This window comes from Zalophus californianus, chromosome 14 (genome assembly GCF_009762305.2).
Source record: "Zalophus californianus isolate mZalCal1 chromosome 14, mZalCal1.pri.v2, whole genome shotgun sequence".
Classification (NCBI taxonomy): Eukaryota; Metazoa; Chordata; class Mammalia; order Carnivora; family Otariidae; genus Zalophus; species Zalophus californianus.
In genome coordinates this window covers 11,635,691-11,663,423 of record NC_045608.1, presented here as the reverse complement: position 1 = coordinate 11,663,423, position 27,733 = coordinate 11,635,691, and the positions used below count along the sequence as shown (strand labels likewise).

The 27,733-nt window shown below is 49.5% G+C and overlaps 1 protein-coding gene across 1 annotated transcript in view; it reads right to left on the bottom strand.

Annotated features, from left to right (window-relative positions):
* Nucleotides 1-813: 813 nt before the first annotated feature.
* Nucleotides 814-27,733, bottom strand: part of LOC113913035 (collagen alpha-2(I) chain-like) — a 41,251-nt gene continuing 14,331 nt past the window's right edge. Inside the window, exons 6-7 of the mRNA XM_035723973.1 lie at nt 1,872-2,070; nt 814-843 (exon numbers count right to left, since the gene is read on the bottom strand). Coding sequence (XP_035579866.1) covers nt 814-843; nt 1,872-2,070 — 229 coding nt within the window. The remainder of the gene's footprint in view (nt 844-1,871; nt 2,071-27,733) is intronic.

The window sequence follows — 27,733 nt, the reverse complement described above, 5'->3', positions numbered from 1 at the left end:
ACCAGTGAGGATGTCTTTTCCTTCCATTGCCAAGGTTCAGACTTCCCACTTTTATGACACACCTACTGTGTGCCTGGCCACGTGAGGCTGATCTTCCTATAGCCGCGTGACTCTGGGACCCCAACCACCTCTCCAAGCCTCTGCTTATTCATCTGCAAAACGAGGAAAATAACAGTTCGCACTTCACAGACTTTTTGAAGAATTAAAGCACATAAGCACTCGATAAATGCTAGCCGTTATATGGTGATGATGATGAATTTTCAGACCAAGTAAGGGCCAAGATTAGTTTTCTCCTGAGAATCTCCTCGGATCTCTTAAGCCCTCCATTTTGCGAAAGAGAAAACAAAACAATCCATTAAACGGTATGTCTCAGCCCTTCCAGAAAATAATCAGGAACACACAGCAGCCCCGGATAAATTGGTAGAAAACTCCCGGTGGATGGGAACAGGCAATATGTCTACTCGATGTTGATTTTCTGACCACCAAAATATTCCTTTTCACGGACCTGCTGGATTCTGTGGATTGACATCTCTGGCCCAGCACTCAGGCACTCATCGCCCCCACCCCAGGCAAAACTCCCCAGCCCGGAGAAGGTGTGACTTCAGACATAATGGTAAGGATGGGGGGGGGGGGGAGGCGGGGGCGGAATGCAGGCCTGTGTGTGAGGTGATTGTAACCAGAAACACCTCGGCAGGCATCTCGCTGCTGTCCTGAGCCCTGCTGGCAGGCAGCCGGGCCCCAGAGCCGGGAGCCGGCCGGAGGTGCCCTGGCTCGCCGCTGACCGCCCCTCCTGGGCCCGGCGGGGCCGATAGCTTATCGGGCCCACTCGGGGGGCGCCCGGTGCTACAACCGGAAACGCGGCCGGAGGCCAGTGGAAGCTTGATGGAGCGCTTTGCGCCAGGGTGTGCGCAAGTGCGCGCTTAGGCGGCCGGCGCAGGCCTGCGTCCATCCCGCGACCAGGTAAGGCATCAGGTGGGTGGGGAGCGACTGACGCGCCCCCGCTCTCAAGGCAGTGTTTCCTCTGGGCCTGCAAAAGCCTGGTATTTTCTGAGAACCAGAGGGGTGGGGAGGGGCGTGGAGGTGAGAGCAAAAGCAAGGAAGGGTTGGCAGGGGTCAGTGCAGCCTGGCAGCCCGGGGCTGCAGGGTGGGGATGTGGTGAGGGCAGGGAGAGGAGAGGAGAGGAGGTGTGCACCCCAAGTTGTCGGTAAGGTTCGCCTGGGAGGTGTGCCTGACCTCTGATGCGCGTTGTCACTTTCCCACGGCGGGGCTAGGCGCTCCTGGGCTGCGGCCAGCAACGGAGTGCGCTCTCTTCCCCCACGAGGTTAGCACGCTTATTGGGGTGGAACCTGTGCGTTGGGGTGGAAGGGCCTGTAGTAAGAAGCTGATTGCGGTGCATGAGAAAAATGACAGGGATTTGGAGTGTGAAGCCCCGAGTTTGACTCCAGGTTCTGTGGTTTTTACTGTGCACTCTTGGGCCAGTGGCTTAACTTCTCTGGGCCCAACCTCATCTTGCAAGGACAAATGCTAATAACGACTAAGTGGGTTGTTGGGGTTTGGTAAGGTGATCGTTTGAAAGATCGTTTTAAAAATAGAAAGAGCCTTATTTTGGATGGTCTATTCTTAGAAAATTCTGGCACTGTCTAGAGGGCGTCAACCAGCAGCCCAGCTGCCTGGGATGTGCGTTCCCCTGGGAGGGGACCCAGGTGGGATCAAGCAGGTTGAACCATGGCCTGCTTCTGCCCTGAGCAGGTGTCCCAAGTCCCGGGGAAAGACGTCTGGGGGGAAGAGCGCCTGAATCCGGGAACTGCAGAAAGACTTGGCAGACGCCAGCCAAGTGTGCCTCCAAGACCTCTAACTCCAGCACCCCAAACGAGTTGCTCGGGGACTGGGTCCTGGGAGATCGCGGACAGATCCGGGCCCCCGGGAAGGCCTCTCCAGAGCGCGCCCTCGCACTGGTCCAGCGCGCTCCCAGCGATCTTCCAGTTCACTCGGGACAGACGGGGACCCGCGGGCAGACGCGCAGACAGACAGACGCCGCGGTGCCGGGCCGTCTCCGGCTGCGCCTGGGGTCTGCGAATCAAAGGAGGGGCGTACTCCTATCACCCTCTCCCTCTGCTCTGCTCGCCAAGGGAGCACTGAGCGGGCTCGGACTAGTCAGCTTTCGGGAGGGGGCGAGCCCCTTCCTAAGGCACTGCTCAGGGTTTGCCCTCCATCTCTTCGCTTTAAGCAGGGGACCTTCACCTGTCCAGGTACTCCGGAAAATTAGATGCAAAATCACTACCGAAGTGCGTTTTTTCTTCCTTGGTGCAGAGAAGGGCCATCTTTTTATCAGCTTCTCAAAAGGTCTACATTGCCTGAAAGGTTAAGAACCCCTCTTCCCCACCAGGACCTCAGGGCCTTATCCTTGGTGCCAGGTGGAGCATTCCAGATTGGGTGTTCTTCTCCTACATGTGCTCTCAAGGCAGTTGGCTGTGAAAGACAGCACACAGTGCTTAGACATCTCAAAAATGTCCCTTCCAAGTGCTTAAAGGGAAACTGAGGCTCCAGGGAAGGGCTGCCACTGCATCAAGGTCAAGATAGCTAATTAGAGGCTGAAAGCCAAGCTCAGGCCCCTTGGCTCTTAATCTAATGCTGGTAAGAATCCCCAAGTATCATGAGTCCAAAATGGGGCCCAAATAGACCTCCAAAATGCCCTAGGTTAAGGTGCTGGCTTCTGGTCATTGTTACTTTTTAATGACACACATTAAGTTGGTTTGAAGGACAAAAACTTGCGTGGAGCGGGCAGCTGCAGGCAACATGGGGAGGTAAGGGGCCCTGCTTCGTTCTTTCCTTAATTAGGGGCCTTTAACCTTTTGATTGACAAGATATCTACAGAGGAGATGATGAAAACTATGAATTTCCTCCAGAAAAATACACCAACGTTCACAATTTCGTGAAGATCATCCAGTGCTCTGCAGACCTTTGACGGCCGTCCCTGTAGATCATGCTAAAAGTCACTTCACTTGAACAGAAGGGAAGATCGCAGCCCCGGGGCAGAGGCTGGTTTAGGGAACGCCCTCGGGGACCTTGTCTCTGGAAGAGGCTTGTTTCCCGAAGTGTGTGGGAGTCTCATCCACACACGGGTGCGCGCGCGCGCACACACACACACACACACACACACACACACACACACACACACAGTCCATCAGCAGACCCACGTTATTGGCGTGGCCTCGCAGAGCCGTGTTTACGCATCCACAGCCGAGCTGCGGGGTAGCCGGGAGAAAAGTTCAAGTCGCCAGCCCGCGCTTAGCTGCAATAGTCTTTAACACCCCAGCCCCTTCAGCCTCATTGTTTATCCATCTGAGCGACTCCCCTTCCCCGGCCCACTCCCACCCCCACTTTTCCGAGGTCGACTATAAAAATAAACTATTTTTCCTTGTTAATAAATCTCCGCCCGGCGCCCTCTTTTAAAGAACTTAAAAAAAAAAAGTAAAATAAAATCACTGCGCCCCGCGCGAGCGAGCAGAGAGATTAATCTCGAAGCAGGATTTATGTGGCGCGGGCATCCTCAAACAATTGGAGTCATAAAGTGAAATGAGATTCGGAGGCGGGTGGGGGAGGGGGAGGACCTCGGGAACCACAAACACATTTGTGTAGCTAAACAATGTGGAAACTCTTAAAGACCCCTCTCTGCAGACATCTTGCAGCAACGGCGCTTCCCTGTCAGCCCGCGGGAAAGGGAGAGAGATATATTAACTGAAGACACAATCTAAAATTACTTAGGGGTTTTAAACATGCGGGCAATGGGGGGCGGGGGCGCTGATAAACTGTTGTCCATATTTCCTTCTCTCGGGGTATTATTTCCAAGATATTTCACCCCCGTCACAATGCCCCCCTCCCTTCCCACCCCTTCTTTTCTCTCTCCATTCATTACGATGACTAGCGTGCAGTGGCCGAAACCCGGCGGGACTGGAGCCCCGCGGGCAGGATCTTGGTTTGCGCCAGCGCGTCGGGCGCGATTGTGCCAGTGCGTAAAGATGCGGGTGGGGTGCCCAGCGCGATGGCGCAGGGGCTTAGAGGGGTCACGTCTGCCTCTGGGTGACCTTTCTCAGGACCCTTTTCGTTGTAAGCCGCGGCCACTCTAGGTTCTTCGGGGCTTTAGGAATTCCGAGCAGTATTTTTATGCGCGGCGTTGGACGGGAAAGCAGAAACCCCTTCTCGTCTGCCTCAAGAGTTAGAGCGCGCGCGAACACAGCAGCCCAAGACGTTAGGGGTCCCAGCCCTGATCCAGAAGTTTAGAGCTGGTTACAGCCTCCTTCACGCGTCTGGGCTTAGTCTGGCTGGACTGCTTGGCTCCAGACACATAGCTAGGGGTGAAGCAGATCCTCGGTGCGGGTTGGGAGAGTTGTTTTAAAAGTCTGGAGAAAAATGGGGGCCACAAGCTCAGCATTCATCCTGCCCTGAATGTGGCATCTAGAGCACAGGACTCACACAGTCATGAAATCCCCGCATGAACCAAGTGGTCTGAGTTGGCGTATTTGAGCTCCCGGTTGCTCATCTGTAAAATGGGGATAAAACAGTGTCTAACCCTCATAATTGTTGGGGGAGTCAATGAACATAAAGCTCGATGAAAAGCACAGGGGGTCCATGAGTGTCAGATGTTTTTGTGGTTATCACTCATTACGACTGAGTCGTGAGAGCCTGGTAGGGGCCACACGACAGCCCCGTTACTCTACAGAGGGGACGCAGGCGAGGGAGGGGTATTCTGTGTCCCAGAGGGGGATTATGATACAGTTAAGACTGAAAGCCTGATTTCTGGATTCATCCATTGATTCCATAAATATTCCACTGTTTTCAGGCTCCGTGCTGGGCCCTGGGGACCCAGATGTGACCAGGACGGTCCCCTGCCCCGCGCAGCCCGCCCCTCACTGGAGGGAGACCGGTGTTGAAAATAACAGTGCCTCGTTCAGTGCCAACCTTTTGCCTTTCCCTAATGCCTTTCTGGTCACAGCCGGGGCGCTGCAGATGGAGCCCTGCCCCCAGGGGGCACACAAATGTGGAGGGCACTGAGGAAGAAGCAGAACAAGGCAAGCGCGGAGGAGGACCCAGTGGCCACCGCTCAGCGCCAGCCTGTGACCCCCGGCTCGGCTCTGCCTGGGCCACCGGCTGCGGCTGTCGCCCTTGCGGGGCGGGCGGCCAGCAAAACATTTCCAAACGTGTCTGGGCCCGATTCCGGAGTGTGAGGCAATCCCTCTGGCCCACGCTGCGGGCCGGCCCTTTATTTAGGAGCATTTCAGCCGGGCAGCGCTCGTCAGCGCCACTTATGTCATCTTTTCTGGGTCCGCGCGGGCAAATCTGCTCTGAGCGCACCCAGCAACCCTCCCGTCTGAGGGGCCCCCACTCCCACTCCTCCGAGCCAGGGACTGGTTCCAGGGGGGCTTAGCTGCCACCGCTGGCCCCCTTCTCAGTGCCCCGCCAGTGTGGCCGAGGGGACGCGCCAGCCCCGACCGCGCATTTTGAAATGAGACAAAACGAACAACGCCACTAAACTTTTTACCGAAATCGCCACCTTGTTACAAATTTCCCCGTCCTATGCCTCTGGCATTATACGGGCGGAATTGCCAGTTATCCCGATGTTACCCTGAACCGTCCAGAATTTCTTGGATTTGCCAACCGGTCAAAATCTGCTCTTATGGGGACAGCTGTCCAGATTGTATTAGCAAGAGTGAAATGGTCCATCCTCCAACCCTGACTTCGAAGGATATACTGGCTCTCGAAATTTCCAGATACTTCTGGTGTCTTCTTTTTCCTTTGCCAAATTTCCCCCTGCCCTGAGGCTGGGGTGGAGCGAGGAGAGAGGGGTCTGGTGAGGAGGATGGTGAGGAAGACGGTCAGCTTGGCAAGCTGCTTTCTTGGCCTAAGGAAGAGCCTCAAATTTGGCCCCAGTTTTCCCACATGGAGGCACGCGTAGCCCCCCCCCCAAACTCCCCAACATACACTCAGAAATAGAAAATCAAAGCGTTCCTTCTAATCATGCAGATACTAGAACTCTAAACTTTCCCCAAATATCCAAATCATTAAGTATATATAGGGGAGGGGAAGCTAAGCCCCAAATGTCTGGATCATGGTCTAATTTTTTCAGCCCCATTTACCCAAGGAAGGTGTAGATCCACGTTTTTATCTTGAAAGGCAAGCACAGCACAACACAACAAAAAAAATCCTGTATTTGCGTATTTAGTTTAAACACCCCCCTCCCTGCACTTGGCAGTGGTGTGCCCCTCCAACCCAGCAGAGGCAGTGGGCAGCAGGGACAGTCGGGCCCAGGCTGGGGACAATTCTGTCGATTTTTTTCAGCCTCGGAAATGTCTGTCAGATCTCACCCTCCAGCGGATACCGTTTTGCCGCAGAGGCGCCAATTTCTGACCCTTTCGTTTCCTGGAGGGCCCCTCCAGGGGAGAGGGTTTCTCTGGCATCTTGGGCCTCTGGCAGAGCCTACGGCTAGAGGCCCATTTTACACTTACAAAGCCCAGTGAATTCGTCCGGGACATTTCCCCCAACAGTTTGGGTATTTGGCAAGGAAACCCAGCTGGGGGCCAGGGGTCAAATAATCTAGGCAGGCTGGGTCTGACTTCCTTTCCCAGTCCTTCATTTCCGGGGTGTAGAGCTCCCCTTGGCAGAAGGAGGGTCTGAAAAGCCAGGTGGACAAGTCCCCTCCCCCAGGCGCTCCCTGAAGACCCTGGATGGTTATCGTCCTCCGGTCCTGGGGGACACTTGTGAGCGCACAGTGACCCCTTGGCTTTTGCAAATGGAGAGAGGGGATGAAACGGTATCTTCCAGCAGCACACAAAGAGGAGGGAAGGTTAGGGTATGTGAAGGATCGATCCATCTTCTGCTTCGTTGTCCCCCCAAGGAAGCCTGTGGAACTGTAACCGAGTCACAGGGGAGGTCCTGGACCCCAGTCATGGTTCCAAAGACTTGACTTAGGGTCCATGGACCTCCTTCCTCTTGGAGAGCAGATCCAGAGTTTTTATTGCCTCTAACCGATCCTCTCATTAAAGCCTGTTCTCTACCAGCAGTCTTCCACCTACCCTTGGACTCCGATTAAATCGGGATGCTGTGGGATGGGGTTGGGAATGCAGTTATCAAAATCAAAATCGCCCTGGAGTCTGAATGCCTGACCTGAAACTCTCCCCTCATTTGCTGAGAGGCATTGGGCCAACTATCTAACCTCTCTGAACCTCCGCCTCATAGGTGAACCATGATAATAACACTCCGCCCCTCCAAGGGTTGTTAGGAGAAGCAAGCCAAGGCTGCCCTGGGTTCTCAGCCAGAGGGCTGAAGAACACAGACAGGCTGGGTGCCGCTGGTCTCAGCCACCCGGGGCCAATACAATAAAATACATCTATATTGTTGGTCTAGTCCAGAAACAGCAGCGTGTAGCGCGGGCTATCTTCCCACTCGGCTGGGAGGGTGGATGTCTTGCTTCTCACCCCTCCTGCCCTGTCTTCGGGTTCTGGGTTCCAGTCCAAGCCCTGCCCCTTTCTACCTGGCTGTCGCTGGGCAAACGCTTCTCTTCTATGTACCTACAGTGCGCAGAGGGAGAAATGAGTCCTGCCTCTAGGGTCTTTGTGGGGATCAAATAAGCCAGTAGGTGCGCGGCACATGGTAGTGAGATTGAGAGATACAATATCACAGCACGTCGTAACAAACACATAAGCACAGCCTAACACAATATACACATCCTAATGGAAGGTAAACGCGGTATAATATCCGATATTACGATGTGTTATATTGTATTATAATTCTGGGCACACGTGTGCGCACTGGGAGGGACTGACTGCCTTAGCCAGGACATGCCTCGCCATTGCAGTGCCCGTGGGGGACACATGGGCTTGTTATCCCCACTTTTCGCCCAGTGGTAGCCAACCGGGATTTGCAGCGAGCAGCGAGCCCTTGGCAAAACGCGAGGACTTTCGCTTTCCCCCGGTGGCGCTGCTCTGGGCCGGTTGCATCCGGCCCGGGGAAAGTTTTAGGAGGCTCCCGGACCCTGGGAAAACTTGGTAGGGTCTGGGCGCTCTGTGGCGGTAGGCAGTTACCCGCGGACACCTAGGAGACCGTGCGTCCGAGGGAATTCGTGAGGCGCAGCGCAGTGCCGTGCAAACGCACGCCGCCGCTGGAACGCACTGACCCCGCCGAGCAGGAAGTTTGGGGGAGGCAAAGAGAGGACCCGAAAACACCTACCCTCTCGGCTTTCCCTTCGGCACCGGGAGCAAGCAGAGCCCGCGTGGGAAGCAAGGCAGTTTTTCTTTTACGCGCTGTTTCTCGGGACGTGGGCAGTCCCGAAGATGTGCAGCCTGACCCACCACCGAGAAACGATTTTTTGGAGCCCTTTCTTTGGCTCCGCAAAGGCATCACACATCAGCACAGTTGTTTGCAGCGGTAGAATCATTGGCGCGAACACTAAATCACTTGCGCACAGAGAACAATTTGCCCAAAGAATTACATGCACATAGAGGTACTAGCGCACCCCACCTAGTTGGCACATCGGAATTATTCGCACATCAGTAACCGTTTGCATATGCTGTTCGCACTTTCCGAGCCGCGGCTAATTTGCGCATAATTATCTGTAGACAGAATCATCTTTGCGCACACACGGTTTTTTTGCACGCGCGTTAGCGAGTACACACTTCACCATAGACACGCAAGTGAGGGCACACCGCTGCCATTGCACTTCTGCACAGCCTTGGCACGCACCCACACGCTCAGACCTCGGGGTGTTAAGAGGAACGTGAGGTTGAGATCTCGCATCTAATCGGGAAAGTCCCGGAGTTTAGAGGGGGAAACTCGCTCCAGTCCATGTTGGGTCTTTTTCATCGTTGTTCTTTTTTCCGGACCGAGGTCGGACCGAAGCCAGACGATTTTCTCGCTAGGAGAGGGGACGAAGTCCAGCCAGAGGGGCACGGCTTTTGAATAGAGGTCCAGGAATGGGTTCTAGGGTTCCGGGCAGCGCTCTGAGCTCAGAGCTCTCGCGGCGTGCCTTCCCCTCCTCCCCCCAGGCCCCAGAGCCAGGTGGGGCCGGGAGGGACCCACGGCCTGCGCTCAGAGGCCCGGGAGTTGTGTTTATTTTCGAGTTATTCTTGGCCGCCGTCCACGCGATTATTTGGAGCAGCGCAGGGACCTTCGGGGAGAGCTGGGGCCTTTGGGGGTGGGGTGGGGGTCCCTTTGCCAGACCCCACGAGTTTTATGGCGTCGGAGCTCGAGGGGGGGGCGAAATTACAGGCGGAATCAAAATGTGTAAATTATAGGTTTGTGTTGTAAAGAGGCCTAAGCGCGCCCGCCGGAGAAATGCGGTTGTGGGTTCCTAGCGGACCCGAGACAGCGCCGCGCGCGCCCCTGCGCGCTGGGCGTTGGCGCGCCCCGTCTCCAGGCGCGGGCAGCCGGGGCGCCGGGAAGCAGGGCCGCGACGCAGGCCTGGGACTCTGTCCCACAGCGAGGCCGGAGAGAAAGGGACCGGGCCCGATGACCGGCAGCCAGGATGGCGGGAGCTGGGGCCGCTGTCGCCCTGGGGCCGTCACCGCCGCGATGGCCTTTTTAGTTGCAGCTCGCTGACGAGGTTTCGTCGAAAATGCCTTTCTGTGCCCAGCCGCGAGCGGAGCGAAAGCTAATTTAAGAGTTGAGAAATCTCTGCCGCCACAAAAGAGGGTGGCGGCCGCCCATTGGAAGGAGTTTCAGAAAAATCGCCGTTCAAAGCTCTCCTGACTTAATTTTCCATCATTTGGCTTTTCCTGGGTCTTTTCCGCTTTCTCGTCTCTGTCTTATCTCTTCTCCCCCCCCCCCTCCTTTCATCACGTTTTCCCTTACCATCGTTTCCTTTCCCCTCTCCCCTTCTGGGCCAGCCTCCCTGCCCTCCCTCCTTCCTTCTCCTTTCCCTCCTGGATTCCCTCTTTCCCATAATATGCTCAATTTTCCCTTCTTCTTTCCCTTGTTTTTCTCCTCACAGTTGCAGGATTTCAACACCGCCTCCCCCCCCCCCCCCCCCGTCTTTCTGGTGTCTTTCCCCTTATTTACAGGACTTTGCATCCCCTCCCCCACCCCTGTTTTCCTCACACCCTCCTCTTCTGCACCGCCCCCCCTTCCTTGTTCCTTTCTGCTCTAGCTCTCCACTTCTGAACTTAGAATGTGCTGCTGTTGAACTTCAACATTCTTGACCATGGAAAACCCAACTGCAGCAGGTCGCATTGGCCTGGAGAAAATCAGAAAAGGGAGGAGGACATTTTAAGAACCATCCAGAAGCCCTGCATTGGGTTAGCACCAGCCCTTCCAGGACCCACGTGTGTTGGAGAGGAGGAGGGGCCGGAAGATTACTAAGAGCTCAAAAGTTCCATAGTCAACGGGCCCCTGTACTGGGTCCCGCGGCATATCCGGTTACCAGTCTGTCCACCCCATCGTTATTGCCCACACGTGCATTTCAGGCTCTGTGCAGGTCCCCTGCCCATTTGATTCCCGCCTTTGTTCTGAAAGCTCAGGAAAAAGCCTTGCCAACAGTTAGCAAGGATTTCAAGAAGACAAACAAACCATCCAACGTTAAAATCCTTCTAAGACCACCTAGTGCCCTTCCCGGATGACAGATTTCTCTTCCCCACTCCCCTGAGCTCACACCTCCCCCTTCTCAACAGCTGTTCATCCATTGTTATATTTATTAGGTAAATAGAAATCCCATAAATACACCTGAATGAAAAGCATCATGTTCCATAATTTGCCGTTCAGAGCCACCAACATTCATCTTCCAACCGTTTCACTTCTTTGGCTTGACAAAGAGGGTAGGAATTCCACACCCTTGCCCCTTTTCCTAAGTGATGAGAATATTAACATCTGATCACGCTGCACCCATAAGTAGCCTCCACCCCATCTACCTTTCCAAAACTTCCTTATTAATAAGAGGTCATTTCCTCCCCAGGCTTTAAACCCTGCCTGCAGTGCAGACCAGACAGGGAGAAAATGTTGACATCTCTGAGCCCCTGGCAATACCGGGGTGACCATAGCCTCCTGTGGGGAGCACATTCTAAGCCCAGGCGGGGGAACCCATGCGGGGCACCTGTACTTCTAGAGGCGGGAGAAACAGGTGCTCCTGTGTGGAGATCAGGGAGGGGCCTTCAGGAAAGAAATACTGGTAGCACACAGTTCATTACCCAGAGCGCTTGCTCTCTATGTCTGGCTTTCTGGAATGACCCAAGCAGCTGGCTGATGAGCCCTACTTCTTTAAGCAATGATTGCCCAGTTTTCTTAAAGCTTGGAAACCAGTAAGATTGGTAAAGATGAACATATTTAATTAACACACGGTGCTGGTGAGGGTGTGGGAAACAGGCACTCTCGAAAGTCAGGAGTGGGGAGAAGTGGATGGTTGCAGCCAACACGGGGTGGGGAGGCGGAGGGGGGATTTGGGATAGCCACCCCAAACAGGAGAGCAGGACACTTTGACTCAGCAATTCTACCCCCCCCCCCCCAGATATCGACCCTATGGGTGTAATCCCTCACATGCAAAATGACAGATGTGTGAAGATATTCAATGCAGCACTGCCTTGATAGCAAAAACAATGGATAGATTGATCAGTTTTAATGGGGTCCTGATTAGATGAACTATGGCTAAAGGAACAGTAAAATACTGTGCATCTGTGGCGAAGACTGGGGGGGTTTCAGTCTGTATGGGTGAGAAGAGGTCTCTGAGATATAAGTAAAAAAAAAAAATACAAGTGAAGGGCAGAACGGTTTGTATAGCGTGCTCCTGTTTGGGAGAGGAAACGCCATCGGTGGGCCAAGGTGCAGATGGGTATACGAGACACTGTGATCCTGCCTCCGTTCTTTCTTCCGGAAGGAGGCTAACTGGATGGGCAGGAGGGGGAGATTTCCTTTCACTCCGTACTTTTTTGTACTTTTGACGTTGTTTTGCTCTTTGCATGTCTTGCCTATGCCAAGAGTAATTTTTTTTTAGATTTTTAAAAAATATTTTATTTATTTATTTGACAGAGAGAGACACAGCGAGAGAGGGAACACAAGCAGGGGAAGTGGAAGAGGGAGAAGCAGGCTTCCTGCTGAGCAGGGAGCCCAATGCTCGATCCCAGGACCCTGGGATCATGACCTGAGCCGAAGGCAGATGCTTAACGACTGAGCCACCCAGGCACCACTAGATTTTATTTTTAAGTAATCTCTGCACCCAACATGGGGCTCAAACTCACAACCCCTAGATCAAGAGTTGCATGCTCTACCGACTGAGCCAGCCAGATGCCCCAGAAGTAATTTTTTTTAAAGATTTTATTTATTTATTTGAGAGAGGGGTAGTGAGAGAGAACAAGAGCAGGGAGGAGAAGAAGAGGCAGGCTCCCCAGGAGCAGGGAGCCCGATGTGGGCTCGATCCCAGGACCCTGGGATCCTGACCTGAGCCGAAGGCAGACGCTTAGCTGACTGAGCCACCCAGGCGCCCTGCCCCAGAAGTAATTTTTAAAACTAATTGATAAAACACTAGGAGATAGTTGTTGTCCTCGTGGTTCCTTTTTTTTTTTTTTTTAAGATTTATTTAGTTGAGACTGAGAGAGAATGTGGGTGTAGAGGAAGGGGCAGAAGGAGAGGGAGAGAGAATCCCAAGCAGACTCTGAGCTAAGCATGGAACCCTATGTGGGTCTTGATCTCAATACCCTGAGATCATGGCCTGAGCTGAAACCAAGAGTCAGATGCTTAACACACTGAGCCACCCAGGTGCCTTTTTAAAAAAGTTTTATTTATCTCGTGGTTCTTTTCTTAACAGCATCCCACCCCCATCACCCCTTTCCCAGCTTCAGCATAGTAGTCACCATCTGATGAACACTCATCATGGGCAGAGGTTGGGCCACGTCCTTTAAAAACATCTAATTTCAGGGATGCCTGGGTGGCTCAGTCTTAAGTGTCTGCCTTCGGCTCAGGTTCATGATCCCAGGGCCCTGGGATCGAGCCCTGGGATGGAGTCCTGCCTCCAGATCCCTGCTCCTCTGCCCCTTCCCCTGCTCGCTCTCGATGTCTCTCTCAAATAAATAAATAAAATCTTTCTTTTTTAAGATTTTATTTATTCATTTGAGACACACAGAGAGAGAGAGAGAGAGAGCATGAGCAGGGGGAGAGGTAGAGGCAGAGGGAGAAGCCCAAAGCGAGGCTCGATCCCAGGACCCCAGGATCGTGACCTGAGCTGAAGGCAGACGCCTAACCATCTGAGCCACCCAGGCGCCCCCCAAAAAAATCTTTTTAAAAAACCAACTCATTTCACCCCCACATCAGTTGTGCCAGAGAGACATCCTTAGCCCCATTTTATAGGTGGTTAAACTGAGGCTCTAGGGGCAAACCTCCTGCCCAGAGTCACATACTTACTAGGATGCTCTCAGATCCAGATCATCTGTTTCTGCAGCCTGATAACTGCACTTGAACTGATCCCTGTTTCAGCTTCCTCCTCCTCGTCCACCTTTTTTCTTTTCCTAACTGCTCGAGCCCCTCTGCAACCCCTTAATTTCCACCTTACCCCCCCACCACTCACAATCAATAAATGAAAATAAAATGCTTGCAAGAGGACAGCTAAGTCCAGACCAACGTGAATCAACAGGTTCTACTGTAAATTCAGACAATTGGTCAAAATACACGGTGGCAGATGGCGCTGAGGTAGACTTGACAGAGACAGAAGTAAGTCAGGCACACCCCTTAGCTGTTCACAGGAAACCCACCCGTGGACTCGGTGCTTCGAAAGGATTTGGTCCTGAGCCTGCCCTTCTCCCCTGCAGTTCCCATAAATCCTAGCAGGCCTCCATTCCTGGAGCCGGCGCTAAGCCCTGAAAGGTAATGGGGTGTGAGAATATGGCTTCGAAAATTGCTTGGTTAAGATCCGGATGTGGGCCTAAGATTCCTGTGGGGATCCCTTAAACATAGGAGCTGGGGCTGTTACCGAAATTCCTCTTATCTGAGGACTGGGCTTCTGCGTGTGATGCCTTCAAACTTCAAATGCATTCCTTCGCTACCAGAGCAACGCCCCAGGAAGATACCAGGAATCCTGGTTTTTTTTTTGGCAGATGGGACTAACTCATGGCCAGGTCAGCAAATAGCTCTTGAGAGCCTAAGATGTTCAAGACGCTGCACACCCAAGATGCTGGAGGGTGTGTTAATTTCACATACGCTTGTATATTGTACACTTGAAATTTCAACTCTTTAAACAGTTATATAACGAGGGGCGTCTGGCTGGTTCAGTCAGTTGAGCCCCTGACTCTGGGTTTTGGCTCAGGTCATGATCTCAGGGGCCTGAGATCGAGCTCTGTGTGGCACTCAGTGCGGCGTCTGCTTGTCACTCTCCCTCTGCTCTTTCCCTCCCTGGTGCTCTCTTTCTCTTTCTCTCTCTCTCTAATAAGTAATAAGAACTTAAAAAAAATTTATATAATGAAACTCTGTCTCCTGCTCTGCCCCTCCCCCCACAGTCCAGTTTCCTTCCCCAGGCAGTTCCAGCTGTGACCTCTCTCTTCTCTATTTTCTGGATACAATCTATGTACAATTAATGTCTTCTGATTTGAATGGTAACCTTTCATACTTAACATATAGACCATGGCCTAGCAGACGAGAGCCCACAGGTGCCTGGATCCACATCTTGAGGCATGACCTTTTTAGGTCTGTGTCCTTGGGCAAGTTCCTGAACTTCTCTGTCTGGGTTTTCCCATCTGTAAAATGGGATTGATACTGGTACCTGCCTTAAAGGTTTCCTATGAGGATCAAATGTGACAAAACCTGCCAAGCACCCAGGATTTTTTCTGGCACCCAGAAAACATGCAATTACTATCAGCTTTTTAATGTTAGCTGTTAATGTCAAAATAAATAATAAATAATCATGCTCTCTTCACTCTGTGTTGCTATCCCATTTTCCTTTGCCGGGTTCCTTCCTGATGTAGGTCATGGTGTCTTAACCCGTTGCTAGAAAAATAACTGAGGAATTGGTTTTTACAGAAGAACCTTACAACCTGCAACATTTGAAAAAGGAGAAAGGGGCTAAAATTCTCTAATCCTGGCTTCCTCCAAATGGAGAGATGGGAATAATGGTGTAAAAAGTTGAACTGGTATTTCTGTTAATTGTGTGTGTGTGTGTGTGTGTGTGTGTGTGTGAGAGAGAGAGAGAGAGAGAGAGAGAGAGAGAGAGAAAGAGAGATTGGCAGTTGAAGCAAATGCCTAAACCCAGAATCTGGCCACTCTGAATGTGGGCAGACCTCAATAAGGAAGGAAGTTTGCATTAAACTTGAAAATGTTTGTGGTCATATTAAAAAGTAGGGTGACATTTACAAATTTAAGGTTGCTGCACAAACTATAAAAGGTCTATTGACTTTTGAAATGAACTTTTCTGGCTAAAAATCCAGTCCCTTTTATAAGCGTGTTGGAGCATTGTTTACTTAAATTAATCCTATCCTTGCATAAAGTATTGGTGTGGACTTTGCAAAAGGTGTTTTCTCTGCGTTCCTTCGAGAGAGCTTGTGGGTTGGCAAAGGAGGGGGAGGCGTGCGGTTCAGGGCGTGGTTGAAGGTCTCTATACCTTATGGAGACAAACTTCATCGCTGGGTTCTTCCCTGAAGATGTGTTTTGAAAATGACTTCCTAGGGCGCCTGGGTGGCTCAGTTGGTTAAGCGACTGCCTTCGGCTCAGGTCATGATCCTGGAGTCCCGGGATCGAGTCCCGCATCGGGCTCCCTGCTCAGCAGGGAGTCTGCTTCTCCCTCTGACCTTCTTCCCTCTCATGCTCTCTCTCTACCATTCTCTCTCTCTCTCAATAAATAAATAAAAAAAAATCTTTAAAAAAAAAAAAGATTCATTCCTGTCGGTGCATGAATCAAGTGTTGATTCCATTTAAAAAAAAAAAAAAAAGAAAATGACTTCCTAGTTCTTTGCAAAGATCATCATACAGTCGGACAGCAAATGATGCTTTTCTTTTTTGGTCGTTAGCAAGTAAAATCCATCCCTCCTCCCCACCAGGAAAAAATAGGAGGATAGCAAGCCAAATCACAAATATGCTGAGTGAGAGCTTCTCATAGCAACATAAACAGAGACTTTGTGGGCCTTTTCTTTACGCTTGGAAAAAATTCTGTAAATACAGAAAAGTGCACCGATTATTATATCTAATACCCGTGTGCTTAACGCCCAGAAAGGAAACACAAATTAATCTGTGGTCATATCTGCTTCAAATCCTTTTCTAAATAATGGAAGTAAAATATTATAAAGCTGAAGTGATTTTCCCTTTTCTGATGCCATCCTCCTCTCTCTGCCTCTCCTTAAATATAACCACTATCGTAGTTTTGGCAAATATCTGCAGTTGCATTTTTATACTTATATAAAATATGCACTTCACCAAAAGTGACATAAAAATTGAGTTTGTGTTTTTTCTTAATTTGCATGGATCTCATATTGTGTATAGAGTTCTCCACTTTGCTTTTTCCCCCTCCACATAGTATTTTTGACAATTGTATTTCATTAGGATTGATAAATAGATACAATATATGATGGCAGATATCATAAATATACTTAGATACATAAATATGTATCATGAATATATTTTGCTCATCCTAATCACTTCATAGCAATTTATTATATAATAATAATTGTAGGTAAGGCACGCATAGCACTTTTTAGGTGCCAAGCAGTTTATTTAATGAGTTCTCACACCTATGAAAGAGCTGCTATTGTTACCTCATTATTTAGATAAGTAAACTGAGGCATACAGGAACACCTTGGCTGGCTTGGTCAATGGAGTGTGCAACTCTTGATCGCAGGGTTATGAGTTCCAGCCCCATGTCGGGTATAGAGATTACTTTAAAAAAATTTAAAAAAACCCCACAACCTGGGGCACCTGGGTGGCCCAGTTGGTTAAGCGTCCACTCTTTATTTCAGCTCAAGTCCTGATCTCAGGGTCATTAGAACCAGCCCCGTGTCCGGCTCCCTGCTGAGCGCAGAGTCTGCTAAAGTTTCTCTCTCCCTCTCCCTCTACCCCTCCCTGCATCATGCTCTCTCTCTCTCTCTCTAAAATAAATAAATCTTAAAAAAAAAAAAACCTGAGGCATACAGAGTTCAGTAACTAGCCCAAAGTCACTTTCTCTGTTGATGGATATCTAGATTGTTTCCTTTTTTTTTTCCACCATTATAAACAATAACACAGTGAACATCTTTACACCTGCTTTTTTTAAAATTTTATTTATTTATTTGACAGAGAGAGACACAGCGAGAGAGGGAAGACAAGCAGGGGGAGTGGGAGAGGGAGAAGCAGGCTTCTGGCAGAGCAGGGAGCCCGATGCGGGGCTCGATCCCAGGACTCCGGGATCATGACTGGAGCCGAGGGCAGACGCTTAACAGACTGAGCCACCCAGGCGCCCCTACACCTGCTTCTTTTTATATGCTGGTTACTATTCTCTGTGCAAGAGTTTCTATCAAGTAGAAGCCCAAAAGAAGTGCTGACATTTAGAGTGTGTGTATACATTGTAGATTTTACTAAACATTTTCAATGTCATATTTGCATGTGTGATCCTGGGGAGCCTTGACCTTGCTGATCCTCGGTTTCTTTGTTTGTAAAATAGGGACATATAGACTCACTTGTAAAGGTTGCGGTGGAGATTGAAAGGGATGGACAGGGTTTAACTAGTCATGGAGTGATACCTGTAGTACTCACAGCTGTTAGAGTCACTAATGAGAATACTACTGTTACATTACATTGTGGCCATGTTGGCCAGACTCTCGTCAAGGATACATAGTCCAAGGTTGAAAAGCGATTGTGAAGACTGAACAGAAAAACTCTACTTAGTTACTGTCTCATTTTATAGGATTGAAAATAAGCCACAGGAACTTCTGTTAAATGTTTCTAACAAACCATACCAAACAACCTGGAGGGTGCAAAATGAAGCAGAGACTTGAAGTACAGAACTGGGCCGTTTGGGGCCATCCGGTGGCTGCTCTGTGACCCTAGGCAGACCACTCGAACTTTCTGTGTGTCTACTTCTCCAGACCTCAGGGAAAAATAATTATACCTTCTCACCTTGCAACATAAGGCTGCTGTGAACGAACATAAATGGGTAGGTAGGGGTGGTGGATTGAATGAATCCTTTTTGAATTATTGGAAACAAAAGATTTGGCGTATATTTATTTTTTAAAGATTTTATTTATTTATTTGAGAGACAGAGAGAAAGCATGAGCAGGGGGAGGGGCAGATGGAGAGGGAGAAGCAGACTCCCCACTGAGCAGGGAGCCTGACGTGGGGCTCAATCCCAGGACCCAGGGATCAAGACCTGGGCAGAAGGCTGATGCCCAACCGACTGAGCCCCAGATCTGGTGTATATTTAAAGATGTTATTTTCTGTACCTTGGATTTGGCTGGGCACCCAGAAGCCATTTTTCTGTTGCATACACATCTAAAACATTTCAGAAAATTCCATCTTAACCTTTGAAATTGGTTTTCCTTTGGAGATAAAGAGAACACTCTATATTAGTGTGTTACGGAACTTTTCTTGTTACTGTGCCAACTTCTGGTTCATGAAAATATTAAGGCTTTCTTTTCCTACATAAACTGAGGTAACAGAAAGATGGGAGGGAGGGGAAAATACACAGAGGTGACTCAATCAAACAAGTTGTTTTGCAAACAATTTGTTACTTGATGGAATTCAATTAGTTGTTTTCAAAACCTGGCTGACCAAATTCAGTATTTTTGTCCATCTGCCACCACTGCCAAGATGTTAACCGCCCCCCCCAACTAGTTGTGTTTAAGATTTCTTCCATCAGTTATCAGCTAAATTCAGCTTCTTTTTATGTCAAAAATAGCTCACTGGTAGCTTGAGTCAAGCCAGTTGGCATCTCTTCAAACTGGTTTGTCTGAGTCTTGGAGTCACAGGAAATGCTCCGGTCCTGCTCCTAGCTGAGACCTCATTGATGTCAGTTGGAATGGGGCCATTTTCATTTGCTAATAAAGCCCCAGAATCCACGGTGAAGAACCGATGAAAGATGCTGGCTGCTGCTGGTTACAGGGAAACAATACAACATATCCTCTGGGGAAGGGAGAAGGTCAGAAGGAAACTGAACCAGTCATCCAAACCTCTCTTCCAGCCAAGTCCTAATGGTATACTGGCTACCTTACTCCTCCACGGGAGGAGAAAAATTGGGCTGGAAAGAGACAGGGGGTGGGTAGGGAGACAGAGAGAGATTGAAAGCAAGGACGGTGGTGGAATAGATGGGTTTTAACCTTACTCCTCCACGGGCTGATGGTGTGAGAAAAATTGGGCTGGAAAGAGACAGGGGGTGGGTAGGGAGACAGAGAGAGATTGAAAGCAAGGACGGTGGTGGAATAGATGGGTTTTATTTGTGTAAATCAGCCAGGAGAAGAATGTAGAATGGATATCACTCAAACACAGAAGAGAGAGAGTTGGGGCTCTCTGGCGTGGAAAGTTCTAGCGCAGCATCAGTTGTATGCATGGTGGTTGTGCCATGTTGGGCAGAAGTAGGACCTTGTTATTGTGGCATTAACTATGTTTTCAGGAGACGTGTGTCTGGGTGTGAAGCTGACAAGGAGTGGCTATGGGGGCTTTGTGATGTGTTTGTATATCACGAAAATCACTCCTTCCCCAAATTCAGTCATGGTCAAGCTCACTCCGGGATTTTGGCCATCTGCAAGCTCTGCCCGTTCAATTTTCTTTTTTCCACTCACCTTTCAAAACCTGAATATCCACTTTGGGCTCATCCTAAGCAATCATGAGTTTGGTGCCTGGAGATGCTTAAGACTGAGCCACCCAGGTGCCCCAACAGTGCCATCTTTATGGGGCTCTTGGGAGAACGAATTGAGATGGGCCATGTACCATGTTTGCACAGCACCTGGCACAGAACGAGCTCCTTAACAAGTCAGGAAAAGCCTGTCACCAGCTGAATTGTGTTCTCTAAAAATTCATATGCTGAATTTCTCACCTGTGGTAGCTCAGAAGGTGACTGTATTTGGAGATAAGTCTTTTAAAGAGGTAATTAAGGTAAAATGAGGGTATTCAGGTGGGCCCTAGTGCATGATGCCTGGTGTCCTCATGGAAGAGGAGATTAGGACACAGACAGAAACACACACAGAGGGAAAGACCATATGAAGACCCAGGAGAGGGAGGCCATCTGGAAGCCAAGGAGCAAGGACTCGGAAGAAACCAGCCCTGCCAACACCTTGGCCTTTGACTTTCGGCCTCCAGAGCTGTGAGAAAATAAATTTCTGTTGTTTAAGCCCACAGCCTGCAGTATGTGGGTTCAGGCAAACGAGTATCAAGCAGATAGAATATATATGCATGCTCCAGTTTATAGTCCTGGTGATGAGCCATCTCCAGACATGGACTCAGGCTCTATTTAGATTCAAGATGATGACAGAAACCACAAGAAATAGTAGTGGAAACTGGATCAAAGAAGTACCTTCTTGCTGCCTTCTTGGCAAGTCCTTAGAAATGTTGTCATTCTGGAATGTGGTTATCACACAGGGAGGGAGACTCAGCGCCGGTGATTCTCCCCCATGGTAGTTTTTAGGTATAGATCTGGGGCCTTGGTGAAATGCAGTCCTTTTTAATCAGGCTGCAATGTCCTAAAGAGCTTCTGGCCCAGATTCATGGTTCAAGATGCAGTTCATGTTGTCAGATGTTTCTAATGGTCTCCCAGGCCTGAGAAATTTATGTTCATCGAAGAATGTGTTTTCAGCTACTCTCTCGGCACAATGCCACTGACCCCCCACCTCACCACCACAAGCCAAGCCAATCACCAGCTAGACTATTTATATGAGTTAATGAATTCCAAAAACATGGACTAATTATTGTCACAGACCAGCGTTAACACACTTCACTCCCCACAAGCTGTGAATGTGGTTGGCAAGGTAGGGCATGCAGTGTCTTACACCACTCCTCACGTACGTGGATGTTTGATGGTTCAATCCCCATGGAAACAGGGGTCAATAAGGAGGATGAACTTGGCCCCTTCAGGCCAGAGTGAGATGAGAATTTGGATGGGTGGGAAAAAAAAGGAGAGGCTATTTCAAGCAAAGAAGAGAGGTTGAGAAAAATCAGATGGCATTGTATTGTAACAGTCTGTTATGTGTCCATCTCTTTATGAGACCCCAGTGAGATCATTAAGAGTAGGGACTGGGTCTCCCTTCTCATTGGAGACCTGTTGTGGAGCATGGTGCCTGCAGCATAATGGTCATCCAAGGGAAGGTAGCAATAATTGTCAAGACCCAGGCAATTCTCCACATACCTCACTTAATTGACAAAAACACGACTCAAACTGGCTTAAGCAAAAACATTTAAAAGGGGAGTATTTTATTGGCTCATTAAATTGGGAAGTCTGGAGGTGTGTTGGCTTCAGGCACATTTGGCTCAAGGATCTCAATACTGTGTCAGTGCTCAAATAGTTTTCAGTATCTTGAACTATGTATTTGTGTGTGTGTACAGATCTCTATTTACCTCTCCATAAGGGTGGAACCCACCATTTACTTTGAAAATAAAGACCTGCAGGGTCTTTTCCAGAATAGCATTTGAGAGAAAGCTAGGGATGATGCAGTTGATGTTGAGTTGTGCAAGCCCCTTATTTGTTCGTGGTTGAGCAGCATGACATTAGAATATGAGTTTCTTGAGGGCAGAGACGCTTATTGATCTGGGTCACTGCTGTAACTTCAGCTCCAAGAATAGTGCTGGGCACACAGTAGACACTCGGCCAATATTTATTTAAATAACAAGCCTCTGCTTGGTGGCCTTGGAGGTTGATTTTAGAATAATGTGGGGTTGGGGCACCTGGGTGGCTCAGTCGTTAAGCGTCTGCCTTCAGCTCAGGTCATGATCCCAGGGTCCTGGGATCAAACGCTGCATTGGGCTCCCTGCTCAGTGGGGAGTCTGCTTCTCCCTCTGCTTGTGCTCTCTGTCTGTCAAATAAATAAATAAATAAAATCTTTAAAAAAAAAAAGAAGAAGAATGTGGTGTTAGGGGCACCTGGGTGGCACAGTTGTTTGAGTGTCTGACTCTTGGTTTCGGCTCAGGTCGTGATCTCAGGGTCATGAGATTGAGCCCCTTGTTGGGCTCTGCGCTCAGTGTGCAGTCTGCTTGAGACTTTCTTTCCCTTTCCCTCTGCCCTTCCTGCCCCCAACCCCTTCTCTCTCTCTTCTAAAATAAATAAGTAAATCTAATTTTTTTTTAAGGAATAATGTGGGGTTAGATCATTAAATGAATTCCAGGTATAGCTCAGATCTACATCTATTAAATGTCTTTTGATTGGTCCAGAGAAATGGATGGAAAAGATGCTCTCATTCTTAGACCTGTGGGGCAATAACTGAATGCCAACATTTAAGCTGGGCTGGGGGGGGGGGGGCGCTGCTAAAGGGTAGTAACAGTGAACTAAGGCTAAGTTCAGTCCCGTGGACTCCTTGGTCTGATTCGCCACTTAGGATTGCAGTCACATCCCATTTCAAGCGATCGGGCTTATCCACTGTGCCAGGCCCTCCACAGCCTTACCTGTAACCCTTGCATTAGCCCTACAAGGTGGGTGCTCCCTGTTTCATCTTTTCAGATAAAGTCATTGAGGTTAGGAACCACCTCTTCAGCATTGGTTTTCTTTTCCTAATAAAGGCCAAAACATGTTGTTGTGGGTTAAGGGAAGCACGTTTTCACGGTTCTACACATGGACCACAGAGAGGAAGAAGGGTAATATTGCTACATCTGGTAGCCCTCTGTCAGTGGTGTGTGAAGTGTTACACATAAATCTCTTATTTAATCTTCTTGGCAATCCCAGAAAGGCAGTGTTAGTGTGTCCATTTTTCAGGAGAGGAAAGCGAGGCACAGAGAAGTTTAGTAACTCACCCATGGTCACCCAAGTCCGCAGTCTGTGCTCTGAATCATAACATGCAAATGCCCTTCACGGGGCATCTGACTCCTGAGCTCTCTTGAAAACATGCTTTGGCACTGAGAATCTTTTTCCCACCCCGCCATCCCCCAACAAGCCCTCGGCCGTGAAGTCTTGGGTTGTTTTCATATCACCCTAGAGGCTGCTCCACGCTCTTTCATCCCTCTTCCTCCATGTCAATGAAATGAGACATTAGATAGTGCGTGGAAATGTTGCCATAATGAAATCTAAAGAAATGTCCACTGAATCCAGGTGTGGCCATGTGAAGGCACCCTTCTGGGCAACTGTCCAGGGCTCCTGAGATGTGGAGATTGGGCCGGGGCTGGTGTGAGTGACTACCGGCTCGACCCTCTGGCCCTCCAAGCAGATAGGAATGACTATAAGTCAGCTCTGAGTGAGACTGCCCCGTTACTGCTTACTAACCTCCTGGGGGTCCCTGGGCATATCGCATCCCTCCACTGTGCTTTCTTTTTAGGGGTGTGGAAGGGGATATAAGGCTTTGCTATAAACAGAGACTAATATCCTGGGACAAAGACGACGTGGTTCTTGGGATCCATGCAGGCTGTACAAACATCTCTCATTAAAATGGAAGCGGTTCCAAGTAAATTACTGATGCCTCCTAGGAGATGGGTCAACACACAGTCACTCACTGTCTCTTCATATAAATCGAGGCATGGCTACCGGTTGAGCTATGAGGAGAGAATGGGTGGGCAATAGAAAGACTCAACCGCACAGCACACAGCTGCACTGTCATAAAACAGTGCCTAGATCTTTCCAGGTGTTTGAACCTACACTTTTGCTTTTGGGTTTTGAGCTGCTGAGGACATTTTACAACCTAGCTTCGCTCACTGCCACTTTATAGACACTTCCTTGGGGAATGCACCCCGAGCTGATGTCTCATCTGGAAGTTTCCTCCTTCCAAAGAAATGCATCCAGCCTTTCCCTGGAGACTTGAGTCGAGTCGTCTGCAGCAGAAATTTTGGGTCATTTGTCTTGCTCAAGGAGGCTCAGCTCTGAGGATGTGTGCCGTGGAGTATGTGTACTTAACACCGAAATTGGGGTTAAAGCAAGCATCAAGGCTGAAAATGGGGCGAGGGGAAATCCCTGACAGTTACTGAGCACTCAGTAGGTTGCAAGAATGTATGTGATGCATATCAGTTAGGTGTGTGTAGGTGACACATATTATTTCATCATTTAACTATCTCCCTAATACAACAAGGCAAGTCCTGAAATTATTTTGATTTTAGACATGAAGAAGCCGAGGCTCAGAGTTTGTTAATCGATCCAGGCCACGTGGTCTGTAACTGTCAGTGGCTGGACTTGAACCCAGATCAGTAAACCACATCACATTGTTCATCTGCGACATGCCAGGCCCCTTCGTTTCCCCCAAGCCACTTCCTTTCATCCTTGTAGCATCTTCCCTCTGCCGTCAAGCTCATGTGACAGATGAAGAAGGTGAAGCTCAGAGAGAATAAGAAATTCATCCAGGCGTAGGGCAAAAGATGTGGATCCAGATCCAAAGCAGAAGCTCCCTTGTTGCTTTTCCAGAATGCCCGCCTTGGAGGCACTGCCCTCCTAATGTCCCTCTGACCCACCATGGCTGTGGATTTTAGTTATTGGGCACTGGAAATGTTCCCATGGATCTGGATGGGCACTGTAGGTGAGCACAGATGGTACCACCCCCTTGTTACAAGTGGAATTGTGTACCCCACCCTTCCAATTCCCACATTCAAGTCCTAATTCCCAGGACCTCAGAACGTAACCTTATTTGGAGAAAGGTCTTTATGGTGGTAATTAAGTTAAAGGAGGTCATTAGGGTGGGACCTAATCCAATACAACTGGTATTCATATAAAAAGGGGAAATTTGGACGTAGAGACCCCACAAAGGGAGAACACCATTGCTGACACCTTGATTTCAGTCTAGCTTCCAGAACGGTGAAATGATAAATGTCTGTTGTTTGAGCCACTTAATCTGTGGTACTTTGTTACAGGAGCCCTAAGAAATTAATCTAACCCTGGAGGAAGGGAGACAGGGAGGGTGACCCTGAGGATAAACCTAATCCAAACTCAACTGATGCTCATTGCAGGCAAGAACTCCTCCAAAGGCCACATCTCTGCCTTTGGTGACCAGAGAGAATTCAGGGTGGCTCATTTCAAACTATCCCCCCTCCTTAGGGCAAGCCTTAGGACATGCCTGATTAGGGTCAGGATTCTTTTTACTTGGAAAGACCCGCTTGCATTTTTACTGGAGCGTCTGGGAGCATATGCCCTAGGATATATTGACCGGAGTCCATGTGCACATGGAAAGCCTCATGGAGACACTTCTAGATATCTGCTCATTTTTAGTTACTGGTTAAATGTCAGATACTGATCTAGCCCAATGATTGCACCAAATTAATCACAACAGCTAACGTTTATGAATCACTCGCCTGGTACTTTTCATTGATTATCTCATGAAACCCTCGCCACAATTCTATAAGGGAATGTAATTATTATCCTCTTTTCACACATGAGAAAATGGAGTCCTAGAGATGCCAGAGCACTGGCCCATTCGGGCAGGCTCTTCCCCGACGGTGAGCCTCAGCAATAGGCTTCCATCCTCCTCTCTTTCTGGCGAAAGTCCCCCAAGAACCTCTGATTGGATAGAATTTGGACACATGCCTATTGTTGAACCAATCACTGTGGTTGGGGGATGGACTATGCTAATTGATCATCTCCGGGCCAGAAGAGTGAAGAAGGGGTTATTTCCCAGAGGACACCGGGGCGCTGAGGCAGAAGGAGGAACCGGATGCGGTCCTCTGCGGTATGGCAACACGTGCTAGGGAACACCTACCATTGTCCTTCTCAGGAGTTCGTGCATCCTGCCTCCCTAAACCCAGGTCTGGAAATTGGTTCAGTGTAGACCTGGCCTTACTGGAATGCTCCCTCACTTCTTGTCCACGCTAGTTTCCAAGATTTGAAACTAGAAGCCCCAATCTATTTCTTTTATTTTTGTTTTTATTTTATTTTTATTTTATTTTATTATGTTTTTAATTTAAATTCAATTAGTTAACATGTAAGGTATTATTGGTTTCAGAGGTAGAGTTCAGTGATTCATCAGTCGTATATAACACTCAGTGCTCATCACATCTCGTTCCCTCCTTAATGCCCATCCCTCCACCCACCTCCCCTCCAGCAACCCTCAGTGTTTCCTAAGATAAGAGTCTCTTATGGTGCGTCTCCCTCTCTGATTTCATCTTGTTTTATTTTTTCCCCTCTTCCCCTATGCTCCTCTGTTTTGTTTCTTAAATTTCACATGTCAGTGAAATCATGATTATTTTTCTCTGATTGACTTATTTCGCTTAGCATGATACCCTCTAGTTCCATCCACGTCGTTGTAAATGGCAAAATTTCATTTTTCTTGATGGCTGAGTAGTATTCTACCCCAATCTATTTCTGATGCTTTAAATAACCAACCTAGGAAATTGAACCTAGGGCCTGAAATTGTGCAGCTGGAACCTGACAACTCCTTTCCTTGGGAAAAGTGGGAAGGTAGGGATAGTCAGGGCTGGATTCAGATCAGGGCTGTGTATCAGTTATTTACTGCCACGGTAATGCCACGTAACAAGTAACCACTCCACGGGCGGCTTCAATAATCATGCTTAATTTTGCTTCGGTGACTGGGTTTGCCAGCTGGGTCTGCCAGGTGGGGCTTGCTCAGGTGTTCGTGGTCAGCGGCAGCCAACTAGGTGGCTTTCCTGGTCTGGGCTGGGTTGTCTTACTTACCTGGGACCTTGACTGGGACAACTGGTTGACTCAGCTCTGTGTCCCATCCTCCATCAGGCTAGCCCTGCCTTTGCATGGAGATGGCAGAAGGACAAGAGAGCAGAGACCCACAAGGCGTCAGGTGTATTACTGCACCATTGGCCACAGCAAGTTGCAGAGGCTGAGTCCAGAGTCAGTGTGGGCAGCGGCCATGCAAAGGCGTCAGTAAATTGGGTCATTAAATGCAATCAAGCTTCCAAAAGCCTCCAATCTATTCCTCTAGTTTCCTGATAAGGGGGCACCCAGGAAGTGAAAATTGTACGCCAGCTAGCAGAGAAACAGGACCCTCTCGCTCGCCCGTGGACCCTGGCCTCATGGACCCCCAGACCCAGGACCACAAAGCCAGAGAGAGGGCCAGCCTCCATTCAGTCTTTCAGCCATTCACAGTGAACGTTTCTTCAGGTTCTGGGAGCTGGGGGATGACCAGGAGGTCTGTGTCCTAGGGGAACTGGGCCTGGGAGTCAGTGGTCGCAGCTTAGGTTCTTAGCAGAGGTATGGGAGGTGCTGTCATAGCCCCTGCCCCACGATACTGAAGTCACAAAAGAACGGGTGCTCTCCCTTCCCCTGGAACTGAGGCCTGGGCTCGCTAGGCCCTTCCAGCCTCATTCTCCTGCCCTTGCCCAGCCTCCTGTGTCCCAGAAACCTTGGTCAGAGGAGACCTGGCTTCTCCTTCCAGACACTGGGAGCTGGTAGTACTGCTCTCCAGGGCCCAGTGCCTTACCTCCTCTTCCGGTCCTGGGCTGCACCTCCAGGCCACCTCCACTCACCAGGAGAGGGTCCGCATTCTTCAGCAGGGCGCCTTGCTCAGTGCACGCATTGTTACTCTCAGCCAGCGCCAGACATTTAAATATATCATTTCTTTTCCCCTCATAATAACCACCGAGGCTGGCATTCTTAGGAGACCCATTGTACAGATGGAGACGCCGAGGCTGGGGGAGGCAAAGAAGCTTGCTCAGGTCACACAACTTGGAAGGGACCTGAGCCCGAGACAATGCCCAGGAGCCAAAGAACCAACCATGAGGGGCTTCTTCT